This window comes from Buteo buteo, chromosome 8 (assembly GCF_964188355.1).
Source record: "Buteo buteo chromosome 8, bButBut1.hap1.1, whole genome shotgun sequence".
NCBI classification, from domain to species: domain Eukaryota; kingdom Metazoa; phylum Chordata; class Aves; order Accipitriformes; family Accipitridae; genus Buteo; species Buteo buteo.
This window is the reverse complement of record NC_134178.1, coordinates 44780455-44800728: the sequence shown is the minus strand read 5'-3', so window position 1 is coordinate 44800728 and position 20274 is coordinate 44780455. Positions and strand designations below refer to the sequence as shown.

Below are 20274 nucleotides of genomic sequence, written 5' to 3'. Positions count from 1 at the left end.
GACATATTTATTCTCCTGACTTTTGCCCTGGGGAACAGTGTTACATTGGTTAATACATGCACATGATTCCTAGTGACAGAAATTAAGTTCAGCTGCATTATGCAAGGATGTGATCCAACTTTAATTTCTATCTCTAAAAAGACACTCACAAGTAATGAGGCATAGCTACATGGCTTTTTCAGTCATCTTACGTGAGAAACTTCCCATGAGAGCAAAATTAGAAAGGACTCCTTGAGACTGAGAATATTTAAAGACAATTACTTAAAAAAACCCAAACAAACAAACTTGCTGTGAATCACACATTCCAACCCAAATGCCAGGAGCAATCCCCTTTACGTGGATATTTAAGAGGGCTTGATCTGCCCCAAACATTTTTAGGTTACGCAAGATGTTGAATTTTCATTTTAGTTTTTTTGAGGTGAAATTTCTGCTCTCACTATTCATTTCCACTGAAATATTAAAGAAGAATTGAGAAAAAGGTTACAGCAAAGTATATGCTTATGCTTAACAGTTAGCTGAAGTAAGTCTCAAGGTGAGGACCGAGACACAAATGGCTGATTTCTGATCTGACTTCTCAGAAGTTCAAAGACACCATAAAATATACATGTTCAACTGTCTTATCACTGTTGTGGCACGGAGTCTGTACATCAAATAAAGAAAATAGACTAGTGCATGCATTGGGTGTTATAGGCAGAGATAAACATCACTGACAACCAGTTATAATGGCTCAAGTGTGTAAAAATTTCTGGAGCCTTTTCTTAATAAAATGTTACACACACAGTGTGTAATGACTGGCAAAATATGTCTACATGAAGTAAATGAATATTAAACAAGCAAAATGCTGAGAGCTGCCAACAGAACTGTATGGGTTAATAGGTGGTTTTTAGAAAGCCTTTTCAGACAAAGCTTCCAAGGTTATTGTGTTATCTCATGAATCAGTAAAATGTTTTGCCAATGAATGTAAGGAAGTTCAAAGCTGTTGGCTTTCGCCTACCGTACCAAGATCAGTCTTAAGATCTGTTGGCAGACTTAACTTTCTTGATCCTTTAACTGAAACAACAGAAAAAGGAGAAAGGCAGTTGTTAATAAGTAAGAAAGAAAAAGGAGCGAGGGAAAACAACATGCCATCTTCTGGTTAATACCATGTTGCAAATTTGTAGCACTTTTTTTAATCAGCATATAAAGGCAGAATTAGGGTTTAAATATTTTCATGTACACCATTCAGCAAAATAAACATAACTGAACAAAGCAGCACTGGATAAAACATTACTCCAGCTCTCAAGAAGTGAATGGTGCTTCACACAGCTTTGGCTGTGTGCTGCAATATCTTACCTTGTGATGACAGGAATGATTAAAAAAAAACCAAACAAATGAGATTAAGGCAAATATTGCAAACGCTGGTTATGCAGCACATCACAAATATTTAAACATCTGGAAAGCAATTTAATAAAAGGGTGCAATGAAATTATGAGTTCTGATGACATCATACCTCAAGATACCCTTTGAAAAAGAGAGGGCATATTGTACAGGTAATGAAGACAGAACATACGATTGTAATATTATGGAAAGGAAGACAGATTGCACAGAAACAAAACACAGCAGCTTCAGGATATAATGTAGTGTTATCTAGGCATCAAAATATTGCACTCAATTTACTGAAGATTTAATTATCTTTTGTGTTCCAATTGCACAACAAAACTATGATTTTCTTCTGTTCAAAAATGTTTTCATTTCCTTACACACGAGCACATTTTTAAACAATGAACACCAGAGAGCTGAAATGAAGCATGTCTTGTAACAGTCAAAATGGCATTAAATTTATTAAAAGAATGCCTTAAGAAATCTTTTATTAATTATTCAGAAGACTTAATTTCCAATATGGTTCTTTCATTTTGCATTTTTTCACATTGTTTTCTGGCTTTCACCCCTCACCCATACTGTCTGTTACTAGAAGTGAACAATGCAATATTTGTCAGCTAACTATTATACTTCTAAAGAAAGCCCCACATGGGAAGTATCACAGTGACAGGAACACTGGGACATAGGAATAAGTCCTTTGTAATTTCTATTTAGTAAGCTTTTAGGTCAGAAGGATGCCCAGAACAGCCACTTACCGTTTCAAGTCACATAGCCCCTTAAAAATAAAATAAAATTCTGTTGCATTCTTTTGCAGTGTCATAAACTACAAAGCCTGCAATGTGGTAGCAGAATGTATCAGCTGGCACCTATGTTAGATGTTTTTCTTTCTTTCTTCAGGGAAGATTAGGGGACCCCTTCAGGCTCTTGAGCAACATTCTGGTATCAGTAGAATCAGCATATCCCTCGCAGTAACCCATTCCTAGCTGTCACTTTAACTGGATGCTTTGGGACAAGGAGAAGAGATCTCTTCAGATCAACCCAACATCAAAATACACATCACTAACACTACTACATGAGAATTCTCTAATTTGGATACCAAGTGTTAGGCTCCCACATCCATTTTAGGCACTCACACAAAGGGCAGCTTGATTTTCAGAACAGCCTTTTAAAAACATTCCATTTATCTGAGCAGCTGTCATACACTCTTTTCAGACTGTGAATGGAGGATACTGCTCCAGATAATCAGTGCTTTGCTATAGAGAAAGAAGCATCATCACCACTTGTGACATAATCTCCTTTAAAGGAAAGGACAACATCTGGCCCAGCCAGCCCTCTGAAAAAGGATTAACCAATTCCTAAGGAACACTGTAGGACACTTCACTAACACACTAGGATCTAGATCAGGATATTTCAGAGCTACAAAACCTAGCCGCATTTAACACCCAGGAGCTTCATTAGTGCTGTCATCATGGAGGCTTTCAGCTTTGCAAATTGGTGGTTTAACCTCTTCTATTTCTATGTTACAGGTGTTTCTGTATAACAGGAATTACATGTCTTGTGTTATATGCCACAGCTGTTCCCAGCTACTACAATTTGTAGTATGTACGTCTGAACTGCAAGACTGCAGAAACAGCTCCCAACTCTTTGTGTGCAGGCTCATGCAGCACGTGCAAAGTATGCACTTTCCAATTCCTCTGAAGGACTCTAAACAGGCTTGATTTGGGAGCTGCCACAGCTGCACACAGACAAAATAGTCCTACCATACTGAAGGCTGCAATCTAACAGAGCCTTGGGATGCTGAAGGGACTGAGGATTGGAAAGAGGAATATACAGTTGATTAGTTGGTTTGTGGGTACAGGGATAGAGTAGAGGACGTGGTGAGCAGGGGGCTAAAGGACAAAGGAGACACACAGCATGAGGAAATGAAGGAGTTGCAGCTGAGGAAGCCAGGAGTTACTCCTACCACCATCTCCACCACCAAATGTGGAAATTTTTGGCGTAGGACATGATTGTGCTAGGACACAGCGTGGACCACTGTCAATAGACCACATCTTTGAGGGTAAAAACAAAAGAAGGAGCCGGTTGCTTTCATGCTTTACTGTGATTAAAGCTGTGCATATTACTTTTGGGGGGCTGACACTGTTTACTATTAAACTGGTCAGAATGTGGATATTATTATGTAACCTATTTTTAGTACCTAAATCATGTCTATTTTACTATCCCCACATTTATTATAAAGGAGGATCATGCACATAAACCTATGTTGCTGAGAAAGAGCTTTTGAAAACCAGCTTAATTTAAGAACAAAGTAGAGTATAAAGGTTCAAGAGGCTAGCAGAGCTGTTTGTTACCATTATTTGTTTGCATTCATATTGGAGGCAGCCAGCAGAAATTGCGATGCCACAGCACAAGGCAAGACAGCCCCTGCCCAAAAGAGCTTAATGTGTAAACAGTCAAGTTATCCAACTGTGGGATGAGAAAGAAGCACAGACAGAATTAATAGGTACAGTCTGGCAGACAGCTAAGCTGAGCGCCCAGGTCTCCTGATCCGGCAAAGTCCTATCTCATAGCCATATGGTTCCTATCAGTCTTTCAATAAAAACGCCAAAGCACAACCAACAAACGTGTGCTCGCAGCTACGACACTCGGTGGTGTGTTTCCCTTGGCTACTACAGCAGGACCGTAGTCAGAGAATTTAATAGAACTCAAAATGCAGGTGACTTCATACAGCTCTTTTTCTATTAGGGAGCTTCTGCCTGCATAACAGTCCCAGTTCCTCACTGCTAAAACATGGATTTAAGAGCCTAAAATTTAGCTACCCAATTGGACAAGGTATACAACAAGGTCCTGGAGGTTTGGCTGCTGTGGCTCAGAGCCAGTGCAGAGACAGCCCTTTTCCTTCCGTGGCCTCAGGCACAGCGTCCCCGGCAGCACTTTCCCCATGGGAGCTACTTCCAAGCTGAACCTAACTCTCACTCTGCCCTGAGCTAAGCTCCGGCCGCATTGCTGCCACTCCTGTGCCTGGCCACAGCGCTGCTGATCCAGACTCACGGACCAACACCCCTCCCTGGCCCCTGGACCCCCCCCCCGGCGATCACCAGGCTGTCCTCAGCCCTAGTCACCCTCCCCAGAGCTGCCCTGCTCCCTCGCTTAGCTCCTGTCTCCCCAGTCCGTAGGAGCTACTGGTGAGGTCAGGTCCCCTTGAACCCTGAGCCATGTGCCACGGGCTGCACGGGGGCTACCCCTGCTGCTCCCCCCAGAGCCAAACAGCATGGCCCAAACCCAGGTCCCCATCTCCTCCCCTCTGCCAGCTCACGCTGCTCCCTGTTCCTTGCTAATCCCTACATACACATACCTTCTCAAGATCTTCAGCGAGCATGAATTCACCTGATCAGAAATGCCCTCACATATTGGAAAGAGTGATAAGATGCACCTTGTATTCCCAGTGCAGGAGCTAACCTCTCTAACTATTAATGTGCCTTCCGACTAGTAGACTTTCTATTTCATATAAATAAGTAGAAATAGTTATGCTGTCAGTGTTATCAATAATCAAGTTTCAAAATAAATTACATTCTGTTTTCCACACACACAGAATGTTTTGAAATATTTACTTTCTTGCTTGCTTTCCACGAGAATATAATTTTCAAACCGAGTCAAATCTCTTCAGCTACTTTGCAGTTACCCACGAGTTAAAAAACAGAGACTATTAGAAACTTAATAATATTCTTCTTGAAACAAAGCTATTTAAAAACATATCATGTAGTTAAGCAGGAGCTTGGCATCACATGGGCCTAATCCCAGCAGATTTAAACAGTGGAATCAATCAAGATAGCAGCACTTGGAAGTCACAGTACATATGGAAACTCGTAAACTTGCCATTAAGGACCTGTTCCAAAGCTCATGGGAATCAACTGTGGAAGTCTTTACATAGCCTTCTCTAAGCTCTATAGTCTTAAAAGCATTTTGGATACAAGCCCCCAATATGAAGGTGGTTTCTTAAGAAAAAACACAAATGCACTTTCATTTTAGAACACATATTTGAGAAGTCACTCTCCTATACACGGACCGATGAAATTCTTCCCTTCTGGTCTTTCAAAGAAGTCTAAACTGTCCATTGCATCTTACACAACAAAGTTAAATGACCTCTCAAAGATGCATTTTTTTTGTGCTCACAGTGTATTCTCAACTGCATGCTTCCATTCAAAGCTACATATAAACGGCTGAAGCAGTAAGGGACTATATATTATATAATTATGTATACTATATATATATTACATTCCTAAGAGCCCCTGAATAAATTTTCCTAATGAGACGATAAAAATAAACTTCACTGGAATGGGTACTGTTCTGTAGTACATTACATAATAATTAGCTCCAGCATTGGATGTAGCACTATTTACATTACGAGTGCTTACAAGACCTCAGAGTTTTTTGTTTTGTTTTAGAGCTACTGAGCTCTCACATGCCATTATAGAGTGAATGTAGTACGAGGCCCTAACTTTTGACCTCCAAATCACAAACAACAATCAAAATGCAGTTTGACTTTCTTCATTGAAAGAACATGGCATGCATGAGTAAGACTAAGATTTTCTGATGGTATTGAAGAATCCTGATCTCCACTGTTCCTTTATATCGTCTGAGGGTTTTTTTTCAAGCCAAATAGCATTATATGGCATGCCAGGCTGCATCACTGCTCTCATGAAATATGCTCTATATAGGTAAGTGTTTTGGTTTTTTCTTTTTAAAGTTTTTTGTTCCACAATTTTTACCAATGTTATTCCATATATATTGCTATATCTGGAACACATTTTATTTACAGTGGAAACTGCCACCAGTCAGTTGTTCACAAATAAGCAGAATCTTTTAAATGACTTTATTAACTTTTTATCTTCCTGTACAGTATTGAAAATGCATCACTATAGTATTTAAATACTAATGTAATTAAAATAAGATACCAGTGGTTAAGGAAGATTATTCCTCTCCTCTGCCTACCATTCTTAAAATGCAAGGTTGGTATTTCTTCACTTGCTGCTACCCCGTGTGCCACTGTGACTTTCAGAAAAATTTTCATCAAATGGTTTCATTTCACGTTCTAGTCTGAAAGGCATTCAGAATGGGAACCTGATTTTTCAATTACACTGTCTGCAAAGCCATGCTTTAGTGAATAGTACAGGAGGAAGACCTGAAAAGACAGTCTTGTGAAACAAGTTTAAATATTGCTTAGTGGAAGAAGATGGATTTGTACTGTATTAGAAACCAGCCCTGCTTGTAAAATAAGGAGTATTCTTCAGCACTGAGTCTCTTGCTCAGTGCTCCAACACTCATATCAGTGATAGAACACAAATGCCTAATTCTGATTTGGGGCAGGGGAGAAGAGAAACAACAAAGCTGAATTACTGAGTTGACCTAGGCTGGCTCTGCAGCAGCTTAGTCAGAGGTTACAACACTGACAAGCAGTAGGATGTTACAGGCAAAATACTTTTTTCAGGGAAACTGAGAAGGTTCAGGCAGGCTAAGCAATGTTCAGGATCAGACCAAGAGATGAAGAGGCAGGAGATTTTCAAGTTCTCAAAGAAGCCTTTATCAACACTGTTCTTGTGGGCCTGGTTGGAACTGAAATCTAAGTTAAGTTACTAAGGGCTCTCTTAAGCGTAAAACTGTTTGCGTCTACATTGGCAATTAGTGTGCTGGAGGGATTCTTCCTAGGCATTGTCTTGGAGTCTCAAAGTATGCACGTGAGCACATCAGTTTTGTCCCTCAAACCATTCCCCTTCTGATGGAAGTGAGGATGAAGTTGCTCACCAGCATGCGTCGTGTGTAGTGTTTGTCATGTACACTGGTGTCCTCCAGCAGTTTGCGCTTTGTGTATGCATTGTGTATACACGCGGCCAGTAACTGGCAGGAACTTCACTGCCAGGTGAACAACTGATTTTGACGTGGTCTGGCAACCATAATGAATTGCAGCAAATCAAACTCTTATTTCTGTCTTTGCAACCTCATCAATTGGTGATGTAGTCACACCCAGTAGGACCTTCATTGGGCAGCAGCTTGAATCACTTGACGCAGCAGCCAAGTTTTTTTTTCTGTTTCTACTAAATTTCTGAAAGATAAAGTCTTGGTCTCTCTTCAGCAGAGGAACGTGGCCACTGGTTTTACAAACACAGATATCACGGGACTCTACATAGAGTACACCACACTTCCATTACGGAGCTTGTGTGCCATGAGCTTTAAATAGATCAAAGGCAAGACTGGAAGTAGAAGGATCCTGCCTGATGAATCTGTAACTGTGCAGATCAATAAGTTGTGTTCTACAAGAAAGAAATGTTAGCCAGTGCAAAGGCTGATGTAGCTGTGAGGCTGTGCTGATAAGCACAAGGTAGTTCCGCTTCCAAGATCTTGAAGATTGCAATTTTGAGGTCACTTACTCCAGATGATTAGACTGGATTTTGTCCAGTTTTAGAGCAGGGATGCCAAAACAAAATTATTTTAATTTTGCATTAGTTAAAAAAAATATGTTAGTCACAGTAGAAGTAACTTCTGTTTTAAAAAGCAGTTAATTCTAATCATAGTTACTGCCTACAAAAGTGCACCTGATTTCACATTTTAAAGATTCAAATATAGCTTGGAAAACAACATGGAAGGGCTAAAATAGGAAACATTCATAAATATGTCATGTTTTCCTTGCTGAATGATCGCCAAAACAGAAAAGCAGAATAAATTTTGGAGCAAACAATCTTAAATTTAACTAAAATAGGTATTTTTGATCAATAGCAGAATGAAAAAAAAAAATAATCAAAGTTAACTGCAGAAAAAGTAAGATGCTATAGGAGTCACTCATCATTATAAAACTAAGTATATGCACATATGTTTACCAAGTCAGTGATCTCTTAGTTTTCAGTAAAAAGAAAAAGAGAGTTGGTAGCTCGTTTCTGGAGACAAGATTGAAAAGATGAATCCCAGTGAGCCACACAATAAATAGTCTAATTATACTGAGTTATCAAATGTTTTATTTTAAAGCCCATATTATGTGTTTCCGAGGCCCAGCTCAAGAGTTTGAGCTCCTAGTGTTATACCAATATTATTATAGCCTATTTCACTTTGATATTCCAATGTCTACAGAATTTGGGTTGCAAATCGTACAAGGAAATACATATTTCAAAACAGCTATTTTGTTGTAGTTCCTGAAGTGTCAGGGAAACACTCTTATTAGTTTCAGCTTTTTTGTAGATTACTAATTAGTGGCCTCCATTCGAGATTAATGTGTCCTGTTATAATAAGGTAAAATATGTGAAGTAGTAACAGAGGATTTGAATAGCATATTTGTGGGAATTTATTACCATAACTGAGGGAAAAAAAATTATCTCTCAATACTTACCAAACTACAAGGAAAAGAAGTGTGATATGCATTCCACAAGCAAAATGAATGTATCACAGCTACACCTCCTTATTTTCCATCACATTTCAAAGTCAGCTACTAGAAAATAGCTCTGAGCAACAGTCTTTAAGACAGTGAACTCACATTAAAGAGATCAATGCAGACTAGGCACTTGCAGAAAAAGTCTCTAGGAATGAGATGAACTCCACCTTCTGAAGGACTATGAGTAAAATGGGAAACATTTGCAAATTTTTAAATGGCCAAGATTTCACTGCTGGGTCAAAGTGGTTGATAAGTGAGTATTTTTATTTGAGATTATGCTTCCATTGTAGATTATATAACTTAAGCACTGGTGGGTTCTAATGGTTAAAATGTACCATCTCCATATTGTTATTTTTCAAATAATTTCTCTACATGCACATATGCATATGCGTAATAGATATAAAAAATTATAAGGACTCCCTACTGAAAAAAAATGTCAGAAAGCCTTTTAAGGAAACAGAGAAACAAGCCTCTAACAGGAGTATATAGGAATATACCTGCACAATGTTGTTAATTCAAATGTTTTCATACTCTTCAAGATGCGCCACGTACATTTAATTTTTCTAAGTAAACAGACTCAGGATTTTATTGTGCTATGTAATAAGCACTTCTCCAGTAATTTCTTCTGTTTAGAACTGTAACTATGCTCTTCACGTCTTAGGGATTAATGAAACACAGTGAGGCATGACATGAATGGCTTATACAGACTGCAGGAAGAGAAGCCAATCACCTTTACCTGAAGTGGGAGACTTGCAACGCTCTAGCTCCAGGGAAACTGGACTGTCACTGAGTTCAGTCAGGCCTGAAAAAATGGAGTTAAAAAGTTAAGTTACAATCTAACAGGGCATGCTTCAACTTTCTTGGTTGATGATATTCTGCACTTTAAAGTCAATTTGGAGAAAGAATGGTGTGAAATGCAAGGGAAATAGCTATTTCAGATAACTGCAGTTATCAGGCTGTCACTGCAGAAATTTAGGTCTAGTTTAAGAATCACACCTCTTGTTAACTCAGATCAGTTTTCTGAGTGCCTCAGGGTAGACAAAGAGTGACTGTACCTAATGAGAGAAAACAAGTAAATATAGTTTAAAATTTTAATGTCTGTGATATGAATCAAACTCATTTATCCCTGTCAAACTGATGTGGAAACAACTCTATGCTTTCAACTGCTGCAGAATGCAGGGAGGAAACCTTAAAACTGGGGGAGAAGAGGGGGGAAAAAGGCAAAAAAGACAGTACTGGTGAAAGAAGAAAGTGAATACAAAAATATCACCACTACTATGCAGTATTAGAATTTTTATATGAATTCACACAAGATAGCTCATTTTAAAGGACAAAGAGGCAATGATAATGCTGTCTGAATATAACACTGAATTTTTTGACATGCTACTTTAAATATTGTTCATAAATATTTGTGAGGAACTCATTTGTAGCAGTCTACCATGGAAGACAGCAACAAGTAAAGTAATCTTAGTTCATATTGCTTAAGCTTGGGCTTGTTTCTGTGATCAAACTAAGATCCATCTTTGGCACAGGTTGCACGTCCAAGTTTGAACACGCCTTTTGGCACACTAAGAAGAGAAAGTCTGAGCTCATGCTGTCCTTTACCATGGGCTAACTGTTGAGTGTGTGAACTGGGCATGGCCATACCTATTCCAATGTACCCTTCGTATGTATCCCGTGGTGTCCTACGGCCTACATCGAGTGGTTCACACTTGTTATATGGAGCTCTGACACTTCGTGCCATAGGCTACTTGGGACTGGCAGACAGCCCAGCCAGCACCAGACATCCATCTGCTAGCAATGCAGACTCGCAGCACTCGGGTCACAGAGCCTAGTGAACATTAGCCCACATTCAGATGTGCATTACTGTTGTACTGATACTGTGTTTACACACACTCTGCATATGTTCTATCTTGGAAGTCAAACATCCTATCACAACCTTTCAATATGCTTTAATCTGGCACCGAGCCTCCTGCAATGTGACATGTTTTAATTTCTATGGCTTCTGGACCCTTAGACTCTTGTTTTAAAAAGGAATCTGCTACCATTTGGTCATCAGTGCTGTTCTCTTTGTATTAAAACCAGTGGGATCTTAATCTAGGTACCGGTATTTTTGTTATAATGTAATTTTGAACTGCTCTGAGAAATGGGGAGAATCCAGAGCCCCAACAAGCAGAATAAAAAGCTCCTACCACTAATGAAGCTGCATGAGTGCTAGAAGAACTTTGAATGTGCTTTGGAAAAACAGCAGTATTGATTTGGCCTGTTAAGTCAGCCGTAATGACATAACCGCTCCTGACTTTTAAACAACAAAAGATCACAGGCTAGATGCTGATGTTGAAAACCAAAGATTTTTTTTGAGAAATGTACTTGAATCTTTGTTTAAACTTAGAATCTGTGAGAGAATTTTATATTCCAATCAATTGTGAGTCCAGTTACTTTTGACATTACAACAGATTTCAGGAACTGCAACCATTTAGGCAGCCTCTCCATGTACAGCCTTCTTAAAGCTAATCTTACTTCTACCTGACTCTGGGGTTGCTATATATACATAGAGATTTGGGACATAACTGATTTTTGTTGCAGAACTGCCTGCAAGCTACAGTGGGAGCAAGTTTGGCACATTCGCATAGTTTGGATAAATAAAATGAAATATTGAACTGTTTCTTTTGCAAATGCAGTATTGCAGATATTAAAATTTTAACAGCATGGTTATGATGTGATTAATGAAATTCTTCTAAACCTTGTATAGTTACTATTGGTGATAGTTACAATGTCAAATGTCAGGTCAGATTTTGCTTCTAAATAGAGTGTCTTTTTTTACAAGTTCACAGAAACAGTATCACAGCTCAATATAAATTATGGTGCCACTGACTTAAGTAGGAAATGCACCAAATCGCACTACTGTTCTGAAAACTCAAGAGCAACCACCGTGAGAATACCACAAGCTTTTTACGTTTGGCAACAGTTTTACATCCTACAACAGTAAAGATACATGTCATGTTATGGTATTTAAAAAACGGTGAACATGTGAACTTCTCTACAAATCTAGACTTGCTGTCAAGCCACTGTCACCTCTAACAACCACCACCAACAGATGCTTTTAAAAAAGAAGTGCAGTAAGTCCCCATGTTAAGCATAAGTGGTACTACGTGCCTGCACAAGGGCATTGTCTTAATCTCAGATGCTTAGATTTGCTTAAGCACTGCCACTTGCAGATTTTCTCCTGCCATACATCTTTCTTGGTTAGAAACACTACAGTGAGTTCTTCTCATTATTGATCCATGTATCCAAAGTCTCTTTTAATCACACTAAATTCTAAATCCCAAAGATGTCATATGGCAATGAATTGCACAATCATCATTCACTGAAAGGAATAAACACACATTTATCAGTTTTTATGTGTTACCTTTGATTCCATTAAATGTTGTTTTTATTTCCTTTTGAGGTAAGAAAGAGAGGTCTCAAGCTTTTCTTTGTACTACTGCTTATTTTCTACTGTCATTCCCTTTTTAAAGAAACCAAGGTAAATATTTTCAATAATTTATTGCGTCTAAGTTATTTCCATGCAACTCAGCTTCCCTTGAATGTTTGAGAGACTACAACAGCTACTGAAGTTAGATTACAAAAATATTTTCACTTTCCATTTTGAAGCTCTGTAGGCCCCGTCTGTGTTCTGAGATATTTTAGCTATTTTTAGCCAAAAACCCACAAGCCAGCAAATTTTGAGTCCAGGTAGAGCAAGAAGAACATAGCAGCAAAACTAAAGGCAAATAACTGAGATTGGCAATGTAAACAACCACCTGTGAGAAGATACACCATTGACATTATAAAGAAATTGGCTTTGATTCAAACAAATTATAATTGTGTGAAAAAGTGCAAGATATAAATACGTCACATAAGGCATTAAAGCATTTTTAAAGACACATCCCATAGATACTTTTCAAAGTTTACTGTGATTCCCATTTCCTCTTTATTGAAGCATCAAAAAAATGTATTGCCAAGTATGGAGTAACAACTTCTATAAACTCATAATTTAATTTCTAATTAATTTTTTAATTTTAAATTTCTATCTCTGTGATTAAATGATTCAGACCAATCATTTACTTAAAAGCACTCAAAGCCATCACATCTTGCTTATTTATAAATGAATTATAAATAAATTATCATAAATATTCACAAGCCAATAAGTAAGCCCAGTGTTATCTTAATCCATCATTTTCACACTAAATTACTATACTATGTTTTCTTTATGTTTAAATATGATGCAATCTTTGGAAATGACAGTTAGTTCAGAATATAGCTGTTGACTTAAAACTCAACCTATATCATCTTCTACTGTGTTGTCAGGTGTGATTTAAAGTGTCAATTACTGATATGTAATGACTCATAACACACAGTTTTCTGTGTCCTCCTGTCAGACCAAGGTTACTTTTGCCGACATCCTCTCAGGGGACTGGCCTGAAGGAGGAACAAGGAGTTCTCACTGAAAAGTCTTCATTCTGAAAATTATTTTCAAATGGTTCAACATCCTCTGAACTTGCCGACTTTTTGGATGCTTCATAAAGACTACTTATTTTCTTGTTTTACCAACAGATGGTATGAATTTCTAGTAGGAGATGCAAGTTGGTTTTGCAAGGTGGTATTTTTATATTCTGCTGCAAACACTGTCAGTCTATATGCAGTAAACGTACTTGTTTTAATACTTCAATATATGTTATCTACCAATAGGTAACGTACAACAACATACAACTTCATATCAGTTGAAGAAAAACAAAAGATAACCAACCAAACAACAACACAGTTCTGCACTACTGCAGAGAGAGTTTATTTGGCTTGGCACATATTCTTGCTACAAAGGAAGGTGGCTGCCAGCAGATGTTACAGCAAATGGAACAGGTCATCAACACCAGACAGCTCCCCCCAGCTCTGCACCTACCCTCATCTTAGCCTCTCAGTTTCCCCAAATTACTTCCCCGATAGGACAATTACGTCTCAGTCTCTCCCACTATGTATGCCTAGAACCGATGACATTTCTCCTAATTTCTTCCCTTCTTGCTTCTCCCTTCCCGCTCTCACCTCCCAAACCAGAGAAATGTGCTGTCTTAATGCTCCAAGTCTGCTCCAGACGCTTCTGAGTCTAGCTACATGCGTATACATAACTTTTAACAAGCTCTCTATAGACTTATTGCCTAAAATTCAAAACAATTATTCCACCACTGTGCTTTGCATATCAGATGTCTGTAACATTTTGGTTATGTCTTTCCTTTGGAAAGACCTCTCTTCTCCAACGTATTCCTGCTCTTCCCTGTTTGATGGTTTTTGTTTTTTTTTTTTTACCTTTCTTTCTTCAGTTGCAACGCACCCCAGACTGAAACTTCAACACTTCCTTTATTCCTCTGTCCCAGTATTTGGAGAGGTTCTCTCCTATAAATAGGGCAATAAATCTCTTTTTTTACCCTAATGAATCATAAATACACATCTCTTAACTTGGATTCCATCCATCCAAGTTAGAGTAGTAATCCTGTCTTTCTAAAATTTACTCACAAGTGTCCAGACATGAACTTAATGTTGCCAAGACAAACTCTATTTTTTTGTGCTTAAGTCTTCTCTTTGCTACTTCAACACAGCTAAGAGCACCACTGCCTTCCCTGATACTCCGATCCATAATATTGGTTTCACCCTTGGAACTTCACACTTTAGCTCTCAGGTTCAGGCTGGATACTAAACTAGACTGTTTCTTCCTGCAAATCACCTCCAAAATTACCAACAAAAGTCTAAGTATCTTGCTCCTTGATAATCTCTTCTTTGGCTTCAATGCCTGCGAGTCTTACTCTCTCAAACTGATCGTAATGAAATTATCTTCCTGGTTCATTACTTAATTGAATCAACTCCTGATATGTCTTCCCATTAACTTCCACTTTCATTTTTATAACCCTCAAAACTTTAGACCTAATGCTTATGTTATCACATGGCTGCTCCTGCTTTTGCCTTAATATCAGCTTCAACTACATGATTTCCAAAAATAATTTATTTTTCTTTTCCCATCATCATCCCTTACGAGAAGAGATAAACTTGTAAGCAAAATCTTAAATCCATTCTCAATACCCCTCTTAAAACTCCTATCTCAGATAAGACATATAGCAAAGCATAAATTGAGAATGACTTAGCAAGATATTTTACAGTCTATGACACATTCTCGCCCTGTTCTTTATCTTATTGCCTGGTGCATCTTTCTGATCACACAGTACATACTTCTGTGTAAGTATCAAATGGCAAAAGCAACAACCAAATAATTTCTGAGGAAAGAAATGAAGCAGTTAATGATCTCACACATGAGTCAGACTCATACTCTTCAGTTACAACGTATACAGAAAGATTTTGTGGACTTTTCCAATTTTGAGGTTGAGGATGGAAACAATATAACACATTTTCAGCTATGAAAAACTCCATGGTCTGTGTTTGTCATTTTGAATGAAAATGTTGGCCATTTTTGGTCTTAGACTTTATTAATTTTTTAGCAGAGGGAAACCCCCCGAACCTTTGACTGCTGTCCGTCCCTCAGGTTCTCTGTTACAGACTTGAAAATAGCAAGACCAGACAAAAACTTTAAAACATTATACACTAAACCTTTTTATGGACTGCTGGATTTGTAACTGGACTAGTCTTAACTAAACAGGCCACCTTTTATGAAGTATTACAAAATAAAATGATAGAAATCAGTTGTTCGAGTCATCAGTCTAGAGAGACGGACTAGAATTTCTTGTGCGACTGTACAAATCTATTTCAATAGCTACACAATTCTATTTATGTGAGATGATAAAACAACTGCCACCCCTTTATCTTGCCTATACTGAGTATTTAATGTAAAACTGCCTATCCAGTTGTTCTGTGAAAACTACTTTAAAGAGAGATGAATAAGAGGCATCCTGGAGACCTAATTACATATAAGCACTGCAGTTAATTAAGATACATACAGCTCAACTGTTGAACAGTCATTTTTGCAAAATTAATTATTGCTTTGTTCATCGCATTCTACAGTGATGAATACTAATATTTAAATTACGTTATCACTATAATTCAAAATTTAAAGATATTAAAAACATTAATTTTCATGGCTCTCTTTGATGTATGTATTTTTATACCCACTTTACATTCCCCATTAAAGATCAGAGGCGTGGGATGGTTCCCCAAAGTCAAATATTCAAGTACCAAACAGAGATTAAAATTTTAAATTTCACAGCACCCAATCCAATCAGTACTCTTTTAATCCACATTGCTCTTCTGAAAATAGGGAAGAATTAATTAATAAATAACTACAACCAGGCAGTGCCATTGCAAAACAAGAAATGCTTCATATAAGTAGATGTACACTGAAATGAATATAAAACCAAAGAACGATACTGTCATCAAGAAAGTAACATTGTTGAAAAAATAATTTCTAAGGCCCAATCTGCCTCACAGAAGTCACTGAGGTTTTCTCATTGACTCTTTTGGAAGAGGAAAACAGATCTGAAATATCTGTATAATAAAGATAATTGTCAAAATTAAGCATGGTTGACATCACAAAATGTAGTAAGTTTGCATGCATGCTGAATGTGTTTAAAAAAAACACATTACAAAGCACAAACACATGGGTTTAAGTCAGGCATAGTCCAATCATGATAAAGCTATTTGCCTAACCTTTATAGAACTTACTCTGATAGGAAGTACGGATCCGTTTCGTTAAATCTGGATAAAAGTTAGACAGGCCACGCATGCAAAAGTTGTCTTTGGAACATGCCAGTACACCAGCATCAGCAGCAGGCAGAGGAAAGAGAGAAAAAACAGTCTAAAGTGAAAGGAAGTGATATCATAACCAGCAACTAGAACAGCCAAGGTGAAGAAATTTCAGCAGATGCTTACCTTCCAGTTGGGAGATATAACAAGAAAAATAATCAGAAAAGTAAAGGATGTGGGATGGATGGTGAGAAAGCAGCTGAGGCTTTTTTTAGATGCATAGTTTCTATGAGCAATCTAGGAGTGTGTATTCCTTCTTAGTGGTCACTTATCCCCAGTGGGCTTCATTCTAGCAGCACTGCATAGCTGGAATGTTGCCTTAAAGGACTGGCCGAGACTGTCACTGACACAGAGAAATCCTATGTGGTACAGCGCTGATAACAGCTATTTCTACATCAGCCACCCTCCACCTTTTGTACAGAGCTCGGCAGCATATTGCTTGTGGCTAGCTGCTCAAATTACTTTGGGAGCTGCTGGGAGGCTGGCTGAACCAGACAGAGAAGCTGAAGGTGGCTTAAAGCTGCTTCTCCCTTCTCTCCTCAGCTGTGCCAAATTTACATCTTTAACACTTGGCACAGCTGAGAACTAAGCTTGCCATGATGAAATGCCTAGAACGGGAGATAGATGGCCTTTCAGGAACAGAAGTAGGCCTGAAGACTTACATTTTAGTCTCTAAACTTTACTTTCTGTTTGGAGTACAAGCATATTCCCATTAAAAAAAGTTTCCATTGACTCTACAGAGAAATAGGATTTGATGATTTAGTGCACGGTCTGCTGATGAAAATGCTGATGTCATAAACCCACTATAATCTGCTGCCTGATAATTTTATGGTTAGATTTAAAATTCAACATTTTCAAACAGATTTTTAAATCTAATTCTAAAACTTCACAGCTATGTAAAACATTTAATAATTGTGCATGACTCCAGTATGTTACTATGGAATATATAGAGTAAATAGACTTGTAACATAGAAGATCTTCTGACTTTTTTCTCATACAAGTAAATTTTTTAGATAACCAAAAATGTATGGTGAAATTTAGCTGTGTTGATGGACTACTATTACTAATACACAATGCATAATAATAGCTATGACTTACAAATGTGATTCTCTTGGCATGAAATTTTCAAATGGGGTACAGCTGGATTTACTAAGTTTATAATAAGAGCTTCAATTCACTAACAAAGTGGCTAATTTGAGCTACTTATCCTACCTGCATAACATATGTCTCAGGTGTTACGCTTCTCCAGACACAACTGCCTATTCAAATACCAATGAACAGCCCTTGGCACAAGATGCAATTAAGTTAAATTGAAGTCTCACCTATTGGTATGAACTTACTGAAACCAGAAAGAAAATAGTATACACACTACACTTCAAGTGATGGCCAGAGAAACAATTTACTGCTCTGCTCATTATGATTTTTTACAGACTCAGCTAAGGAAATTACTTGCTGACCTCCATCCCAAAAGAATAAACTTCATAAAACATTTTGTTTCTGAGAAAGTGTCAGTACCTAAAGCATGTCAGGTTTCTTTTGTCAAGTTATAGAAACTCCACTGGCCGGCAAATAGTCATGCATTTCAAAAGCACTATAAAAAGCCACAGGCAAAAAAACCAAAGAACGTATCAGGCTCATAACCACAATAATTGATTTCCTACCTGCAGCAAACTGCTTGCTTTTGCGAGGTGAACGGGGTTGACGTTGGTATGGATCACTTGATCCGTATAGGTCAAGGGTTCCCATGCTCAGCAGTACGGTCTTCTGCATAAAATCCACAACGGCCAAACCATTGCAATTTCCAAATGCCACTCTGAGAAAAGAAATGTTCCTTAAAGGTATTAGTAATATGTTATTAAGTGGTGCAAACAATTATTATTATTATGAATTTTGCACAAACATTTTCAGTAAGTAAACACTCCAGAACACACTATCCTATGCCTTCCTCCTAGTTAAACTTATAGGAAAAAAAATTTAGGCAAAAGATGACCCAAATAACCCTACAACTAGCATGGAAAAAATGACATATCCTCAAGCTTCATGCTGAAGTGGCATAGTTTTTCCACATTGTGAGGATAGATAACTGCACTAAACTAAAGCATTAAACAAAAATTCTGATGCAGGATAGGACTGTACCTTGTCATAGGCCCAAGGAAAAAGTTGAGAGAGAAAAGAGAGAGGGAGAGAAAAAAAACTCTGCAGAAGAAAAGAGACTGCAGAAGAAATTTAAAGAAACAGGCCTTTCTTGGGTAGCTTTTGCAGGGAAGTTAAATTTAGAGTATTGGGCTATTTTATTGATACATGCATTTATTTCTGAAACACACATGTACTTAGTATATGGTGTTTTAAAGGAGGCTGTCCTGTAAGCTATTACTGCTCCTAGCAAAGGAAACAATTTAAAGCCTTTCATTGAATCAGGGATGTTTAGGAAACCCCTGTGAGTACTAAGAGAACTGCAAGCTGTCAGAGTAGTTTACAAGTGAGAGAATGGTGTGATTATTTCCTGAAGTCAGATGCTGCCTTGAGGCCTGAGACCTGGAAGGGAGCAAATTAGGCAAAACCCAACAATATGCACAAGTGACAAATCCATGTAGGCATGGTAAAACAAAAGAAACTTCTGAAGTTCACAAATAGGAAACTGTCTGGAAATTCAGGCCAAAGACTCGACAAAACAGCCCCCAAATGACAATATTTTTGCAGATGTAAAGGCTCTGCATAAAATTTCCGAAGTCTCTTCAGAGAGTCAAGTGACTTACTGAAAATCAGTAGGAGTCAGACACCTAACACCCATTACAGCCTATAGTTTTTATTGGAGTAACACCTTCTAGAGGGTAAACCATTTTAACGTATCTGGGTAACTCTCAGTAAGAGAAAACATTAAAAATTGGCAAATAAATTGAACCAGAGGAAAAAAATACACACAGATAGGCTCACATGCATTTCCATACAGAAGTTAGTATTTGAATGTTCCTTATTCAATTTTCAATTTCAGGTTACTGGTTCTCTTGCAAACAGAGATTAGCACAGACATAAAAATGCTGTCCTCGGAAGACAATTTCCAACTAAGATATGATGTCATGATAAATGACATTTGACACTTAAACTTAATCACATCACCATTTTCTATGAAATGTATTTCACCTTGGTGATCCTTTCAAAATAACTTTAAAAATTATAGATTTGAGAGGTAATTAGATTTTATTTGAAAGGATGGACAGAATAACGTGAAAAGATTCAGTCTTTTAAATAGGAATACTAAAAAATATGGGCAAGAATGGCAGTTTAACATCTCACATTACAATCTTTATGTGAGTTCAAATAATTTTTCCCCAAGAATCTGGGTGATAGCACCTTTTGATTATTTTTACTCTGACTTTAATTGTCTGCAGGAAACTTCAAAGTATAGTTGGAAAATACATGATTTAGTGCAATAGACAAGAAATCAATGCAACCTTAATTTTGAGTTACTTACAGTCCATAAGCAGAGTTTACAGCAAGACTGGTAATCTGTTGTGGAGGCTCACCATCCACCCACACCAACTGAATAACAAGATCTGCTTGGTATCCAGGAGGCATTCGCAGGGGCCGAGTCTTAACACTAAGAAGAAGAGGTACAAAATAACAAACAAACAAACAGACCGGGCCATGAATAACAACTGCTTCTCTTGAGAAAATACTAGTGAAGCACAACCCCTTAATAAGTCCAGACCAGTACCAGC

General features: G+C 37.8%; 1 protein-coding gene across 2 annotated transcripts in view; it reads right to left on the bottom strand.

Moving 5' to 3' along the window:
* STXBP5L (syntaxin binding protein 5L) overlaps nucleotides 1-20274 on the bottom strand; it is a 189144-nt gene that overhangs the window by 34292 nt on the left and 134578 nt on the right. Inside the window, exons 17-20 of one of the 2 annotated variants that reach the window (XM_075034404.1) lie at nucleotides 20028-20153; nucleotides 18217-18368; nucleotides 16475-16546; nucleotides 9513-9578 (exon numbers count right to left, since the gene is read on the bottom strand). In XM_075034404.1, the coding sequence (XP_074890505.1) occupies nucleotides 9513-9578; nucleotides 16475-16546; nucleotides 18217-18368; nucleotides 20028-20153 (416 nt within the window). The remainder of the gene's footprint in view (nucleotides 1-9512; nucleotides 9579-16474; nucleotides 16547-18216; nucleotides 18369-20027; nucleotides 20154-20274) is intronic. The other variant, XM_075034405.1, reaches the window with a different exon arrangement.